Source organism: Lissotriton vulgaris, chromosome 1_1 (assembly GCF_964263255.1).
Source record: "Lissotriton vulgaris chromosome 1_1, aLisVul1.2, whole genome shotgun sequence".
Lineage (NCBI taxonomy): Eukaryota > Metazoa > Chordata > Amphibia > Caudata > Salamandridae > Lissotriton > Lissotriton vulgaris.
The window spans coordinates 167664910-167672366 of NC_141685.1; the positions used below are offsets into that span (position 1 = coordinate 167664910).

A 7457-nucleotide genomic window follows, 5' to 3' on the forward strand; every position below is an offset into this window, starting at 1 on the left:
CAATTTTGTAATTTTCAATATCTTTACATCCAACAGAAAACAAGCCTTGAATGTATGAAATGACCATCAATAACAAAGCTAATGCTGTAAATCTTCAATAATAGCAGAAATATTGAGCTACAGTATTCAGGAAAACATCAGCGCAGTCGGCGACAGAGGAACCTGCACACAAACTGACAGATCTCGGATGAAGCATCAAGGGCAGTTCAGTGATTGCAAGAGGCTGAGCTGTGCACCTCCACGCCACAAGAAGAAGAAATGACCTTAGGAAAATTAAGGCAACAACAATAACAAACCGCATCCTGTATAATCAAGTGTCGAACACCAGATTTGATCATGGGATTGGTATAGTGTGATTACTGCAGTGCTCTTTTTGTAAAATGAGGACAATCCATCATTCAGTGCTCTAGGTGAATTTTAAACTCTTTCTGGCTAAACCACAGCAACCAGAGAAAAGCACAACAGAGCGGAGCCAGAAAATTGACAGGTAAATGAAAGAGGAGTTCTTCTATCTAAAATACAACAGACTGTCCCTATTTGCACCGGCAGAAGGAAGATACATCTTTACCTGCAAGCGTGCATAGCCATAATCCAATCTAAAGGCACAATCACCTACATAGACACCTTCTACATATTCGGAGTGTGGCAAATATTTGGTGGCTACCGCATTTTATTGTTAAAACAGAAATCAAACGTGCAAAATACTGCACACCTATAAAGTGTGTGAGAAAAACACAAGTGCTTTATCAGCCATGTTGGCCCATCAGGAAATGCAGTTATGGGATGTAGGCAAATATATTCCCGACCCAGAGACACTAACCAAGAAAGAAGAATCATACACATGCAGCAAGAGTTTGTCATCACTACTCAAGCTTCATCAGCAAACCTACACAGGAGAAAAAATATTCAAGTGCAGTGAATGTGTGAAGAGCTTTAGTCAGTTACCAAACCTCCAAAAACATCAGCGAATGCACACGGGGGAAAAACCATATCATTGCATTGAATGTGCAAAGTGCTTTAGTCATTTATCAAACCTCAAACAACATCAGCGAATACACACAGGGGAAAAACCATTCAAGTGCAGTGAATGTGCAAAGGGCTTTAGTCACTTATCAAACCTCCAAAAACATCAGCGAATACACACAGGGGAACAACCATTCAAGTGCAGTGAATGTGAAAAGTGCTTTAGTCGGTTATCACACCTTCAAATACATCAGCGAACACACACACGGGAAAATCCATTCAAGTGCAGTGAATGTGTAAAGAGTTTTAGTCAGTTATCACACCTAAAAAGTCATCAGCGAGCACACACGGGGGAAAAACCTTATCATTGTAGTGAATGTGACAGTAGTTTTCGTGACTCTTCAGCATTAAGGTATCATCAGCGAACACACACAGGGGAAAAACCATTCAAGTGCAATGAATGTGAAAAGAGCTTTAGTCGGTTATCAGACCTAAAAAGTCATCAGCGAGCACACACGGGGGAAAAACCTTATCATTGTAGTGAATGTGACAGTAGTTTTCGTGACTCTTCAGCATTAAGGTATCATCAGCGAACACACACAGGGGAAAAACCATTCAAGTGCAGTGAATGTGTAAAGAGCTTTAGTCAGTTATCACACCTAAAAAGTCATCAGCGAGCACACACGGGGGAAAAACCTTATCATTGTAGTGAATGTGACAGTAGTTTTCGTAACTCTTCAGCATTAAGGTATCATCAGCGAACACACACAGGGGAAAAACCATTCGAGTGCAGTGAATGTGGGAAAAGCTTTAGTCAATTATCAACCCTCCAAAAGCATCAACGAACACACACAGGGGAAAAACCATTCAGGTGCAGTGAATGTGCAAAGTGCTTTAGTCAGTTATCACACCTTCAAAGATTCAGGTGCAGTGAATGTGCAAAGTGCTTTAGTCACTTATCAACCCTCCAAAAGCATCAACGATCACACACGGGAAAAACCATTCAGGTGCAGTGAATGTGCAAAGTGCTTTAGTCGGTTATCACACCTTCAAAGACATCAGCGAACACAGACAGGGGAAAACCCATTCAAGTGCAGTGAATGTGCAAAGTGCTTTAGTTGGTTATTACACCTTCAAAGACATCAGTGAACACACACAGGAGAAAAAGAGCTTTAGTTGGTTATCAGACCTAAAAAGTCATCAGCAAACTCACACAGGAGAAAAACCATTCAAGTGCAGTGAATGTGTCAAGAGCTTTAGTAGGTTATCAGAACTACAAAGACAGCAGCAAACACACACAGGAGAAAAGCCATCTAAGTGCAGTGAATGTGCAAAGTGCTTCAGTCACTTATCAAATCTCCGAAAACATCAGCGAATACACACAGGGGAAGAACCATTCAAAAGCAGTGAATGTGCAAAGTGCTTTAATCACTTATCAAACCTCCAAAAACTTCAACAAACACACACAGGGGAAAAACAATTCAAGTGCAGTTATTATTATTATTATTATTAAATTCGATTTGTAAAGTGCACAGCTACCTGCTGGTTTCCCGGCGCCAAGGACAGATGCGTCAACAGTCAGAATTACTGATTAAATAGGCAGGTCTTAAGGCTTTTACGGAAGCTAACATGATTAGTTTCAGGATGAAGAGAGATAGGGAGGGAGTTCCACAGTACGAGTGCCAGATAACAGAAAGAGTAGCCCCCCATGCAGACAGATTTAAATCTTGGAACTGAGCATTTGGACTGGAAAGCTGATCCAAGCGGGCGTGCAGGGAGGTATGACTGGACTAAGGAACCTAGGTAGTGATACTGAGTTTAATTTTATGCATAAAGCACATGGCTTTAAATTTGGTTTGGTTTTCAATTCTCAGCCAGTGAAGTTCCCGAAGCTTGCCTGAGATGGAAGATGTTTTCAGAACATGACTCAGCAACCTCACCGCAGCGTTCTAGACCATCTGAAATTTCCGGATTACTTGTTTATTGGCTCCCAGATATAGGATGTTGCCATACTCCAATCTAGAAACTATCAGTGCTTTAATTACTGTCCTCTGAATCAAACTTGGCAGCATCCATAATATCTTCCTAAGCCACCCCAGGATGGTAAAACAGGTGGAAGCGGTTTTTGTAGCTTGTTGCCTCATGGAAAGTTGGTCATAAATCATTATCCCCAAATTACGGGCGGATTGAACAGGTTGGTGAACTGGACCCATTTCTGGGGGCCAATGGCAGGGGCCCGACAGATCTTTATTTTTTCCTATTATCATGACTTCTGTTTTCTCACTATTTAATTTTAGCCAATTGTTATTCATCCAACTGGCTATTTTGGATAGTCCAGTCTGTAGGGAGGAGGTTTTAGAAGTCTTATTGGCAGATAGAGAGAAAAGAAGCTGGGTGTTGTCAGCGTACGTAAAAATAGACAACCCAGCTTCCTCTGCTGTAGTGGCTAGTGGGCCAACATAGAGATTGAATAACATGGGGTTCAGAACCGATCTTTGTGGTACACCAAAAGGGAATTCATAAATCTTAGAGCAAGCTGAAGTGGGGAAAACCTGGAAGGTTCTTCCAGTAAGAAAGTTCCCAATCCATTTCCGCGCAAGGCCCACAATACCTCGTGATTTTAGAACTTTAAGGAGATTATGGTGCGACACCGTATCAAAAGCGGCACTTAGTTCTAATAAAATAAGTGCAGCCATTTCTCCTTTATCCAGTAATCGACGGGTAGTTTCCATCCCCCCCCAAAAGAGTTGTTTCTGTCGAGTACTTGGCCCTGAAACCTGATTGAGATCCATGTAAGATCTCATTTGTTTCCACAAATTAAACTAACTGTCTATTCACATGTTTTTCTAATATTTTAGAAAAAACAGGGAGAAGAGAGATTGGTCGGAAATTAGATGGTTCTGCTGGATCTGCATTGGAAATTTTCAGTAGGCGAACTACCATTGCATGTTTCCACTCTGCTGGCAGAACAGCTTCTTTCAATGAGGCATTAAGTATTTCCATCATGGGCTGTAGGGAACTATGCTTTATTTTTTGAAGAATCTGAACTGGTAGTGGGTCTTTCGGCGAGCCTGATTTAAGTCTGTTCAGAATTTCATTAAAATACATCAAGTCAAGTGGTAGCCAGTTCATAATGTTATGGCAAGGCACAAGATCAGATGTCTCCTCTGCTTTCTTAACTTCAAAGTTAGAGACTACGGTGTTCATTTTGAGTTCCCGCTTATTAATTGATAGTTCTGTATACATTTTTTCAACCTTCTCAATAAAAAATTTGGCCATAGTGTCACACTGAGTTTCATTACGTGAATGTGCAAAGTGCTTTAGTCGGTTATCACACCTTCAACATCATAATCGAAAACACACGGGGGAAAAACCATTCAAGTGCAGTGAATGTGCAAAGTGCTTTTGTTGGTTATCACACCTTCAAAGTCATAATCGAACAAACACGGGGGGAAAAACAATCAAGTGCAGTGAATGTGCAAAGGGTTTTAGTTGGTTATCACAACTTCAAAGACATCAGCGAACACACACAGGGGAAAAAACATTCAAGTGCAATTAATGTGTAAAGAGCTTTAGTCAGTTTTCAGACCAAAAAAGTCATCAGCGAACGCACACGGGAGAAAAACCCTATCATTGTAGTGAATGTGACAATAGTTTTTGCAGCTCTTCAGCATTAAGTTATCATCAGCGAACACACACAGTAGAAAAACCATTCAAGTACAATGAATGTGGGAAGAGCATTAGTCAATTTTCAGACCTACAAAGACATCAGCGAACACACACAGGAGAAAAACTATTCAAGTGCAATGAATGTGGGAAGAGCTTCAGTAAGTCATCACACCTAACAAATCATCAGTGAATACATGCAGGGAAAAAACCATTCAACTGCAGTGAATGTGTGAAGAGCTTTAGTCGATTATCAAACCTCCAAACACATCAGTAAACACACACGGGGGAAAAACCCTATCATTGTAGTGAATGTGACTGTCCATTCAAGTGCAATGAACGTAGGAAGAGCTTTAGTCAATTATCAGACCTACAAACACAGTAGCGAATACACACAGGGGAAAACCCATATGATTGCTGTGAATCTTTGAAGAGCTTTAGTCAGTTATCAACCCTACGAAAACATCAACAAACGCACACAGGGGGAAAGTCACTCAAGTGCAATGAATGTGGGATGAGCTTTAGTCAACAATTAGAGCTACAAAGTCATCAGCGAACACACGGGGAAAACATAGAAGGGCACTGAAAGTGATAAGGGCTTTTGTCAATTTTTTGATCCCACACAGCCCTCAGTGAATACACTCCTTCATTTAACTCACATGGAAATAATCCTAGAGATGCAGAGATTCCGGAAAGAACTTAAGAACATCAACAATAATATTGACACATCTGAGGACATAGACAAGAGCTGAACAGTGCAGTTATTGTGAGAGCAATGAATTACGGAAAAAGATAAAATTCAAACTATGTGGGACATTGAAATACCAGATGATAAAAGACCCTAATAGCACTAAAGAAGAAAAACGGATAACAGTATTTGCAGAATTATAAAAGTGTTTGTTTCCAGTGATTGTTTACTTCCGTACACATAGCAAAGTGACATGCTGGACCAGGATACACAGTGGGAGACAAGCACAATGGGGATTAAAAGAAAAGAAACATTGTTGATTTTTATTTGGTGAAGAAGAGATACAAAGAAAAACATTCAATCGCACCTGACCACACTACCTGTAAAAGCAACACTTAACAATACTGCGACTAACAACTGTATTTTCAGCTAACCTGTCAGATTAGTGATAAAACCTATAAACGCAACACACCCAGAGTGGACATGTTGTCAGGGCTCTGGATGGGAAGCTTCATTGGTAAAATGCATGTATTACTATTAACAAATGCCACGGCAGCATATATAATGAACTAAAGTGAAGCACAAGTGTTCATGAAATAACATATTTTTAGACATAAAAAAGCATATACCTTGTTTTTAAGTAACGTTTGCTGCATCTTTTACACACTGTTATCAGTTGTTGGATCAGCTCGTGCCTCGGGCCTTATAGCTAAGTGTGACCCGTGGCTCCTCCCCAACTTGGCTATCCCTATTCATTTTGTGACTTGCCAAACTCTACTTTTTACCACAATTGAGCCATTGTAAGCAGCAGACTCTGTTTGAAGAATGCCTATGATTTTTTACAAGTTTTGGATTGGGTCCTCTCCCATTCTATTGGTTTAAACACCGTTCAAACCAGGGGTAAAAGCAGAGGCGGGGATACAAACATGCCGAGCACACATGAAATAAGACTTCCCCACACGGGAATTTATAGTGGAATGGACTGTGTTTTCCACTAGTTAAATGAATGTAACTAACCTCCAACCCTATATAGGACCCCTGAATTAGGTGACACTGAGGGAAAAAGAAGGATTTAGCCTCGGTGCGGTATCTTTGCGAATATAAGTAGGACAAATACGAGAAAATTAATTCGCTCGGAAATTGTGATGTAGTATAGATTTTGTGTGTAATGTTTGAACATGATGAATCTTTATCAAGTTTTACTACTCTAAAGGACATTACGAAATGATTTAAGTGTATATATGGTGTATAAATCACTGTTTTGTATATATATATATATATATATATATATATATTACCTACTGGCTATCGCCAGTAGGTATATATAGTTAGAATTTTTTCCCTATGGGACTTTTGAAAATTCTATGTCTAATAACTTTGGCGTTTGTGGACGGAATCGGCTGAAATTTTCAGGAAAATGGCACATTTTGTTTCTGAGCAGCCCCTGAAAATTTGGTGGGGTTTCGTCAAGGGGGGGCTGAGAAAAAAGGGGGGTCCCAAAACGCGTTTTTCCCATTCATTTTTCCATAGGGCGGTTGGACTCACTTTTAGCTCGAACGGCTGAATGGATTTGCACGAAACTTGGCAAAATTGTAGGGACTGTTAGCCCGATGTGCCTTTGCTAGGTCTCAATATATGTGCTCCAGTAGTTTTTGAGAAATTAACGTTCAAACCAAGATATATATCTGTAACAGCGCTCTGGGCAGCGATCCGGTCCGCTTACTTTTCGCTTATCGGAACTTTGCACGCAGAAAGCTGATTGGCTCTCCGGTGTCTGTCAACATTCTAAACAGTCCGGAGCGGACGCCATCTTGTCTCTCGGTAGGATCGAGAGAGAAGAAGAGGTGGAAAACGAAGGGGGAATTTAATGAAAGGGGGCAAGGTATCCCCCTCTTGACCCCCTAGGAATGTTGTTGGGGTTATTAAAGGGTCCCGTGGGGAAAATAAAAAAAAAATGATTTTTCACGGTAGAAGCGCGGCCGCGAACTGGTAGCGAAACGGGAATTCGCCATTTTGTGCTTCGTAAATTAAATTACTAGTTATAAGTGGGTGCGGGAGACGTATCCTAATCCCCTATGTTTCCTGAGGGTGGGTAAGGAGGCTGATATATGTTGATACATCTCTTCCAGCGGCTGTGCGT

General features: G+C 40.7%; 1 protein-coding gene across 1 annotated transcript; it reads left to right on the plus strand.

Moving 5' to 3' along the window:
• Nucleotides 1-752: 752 nt before the first annotated feature.
• LOC147738011 (uncharacterized) lies at nucleotides 753-2112 on the plus strand. The gene is made up of 2 exons (XM_086925015.1): nucleotides 753-1888; nucleotides 2019-2112. Exons 1-2 carry the CDS (start codon nucleotides 753-755, stop codon nucleotides 2110-2112), a joined length of 1230 nt encoding a protein of 409 aa, XP_086781141.1.
• The last annotated feature ends 5345 nt before the right edge of the window (nucleotides 2113-7457 follow it).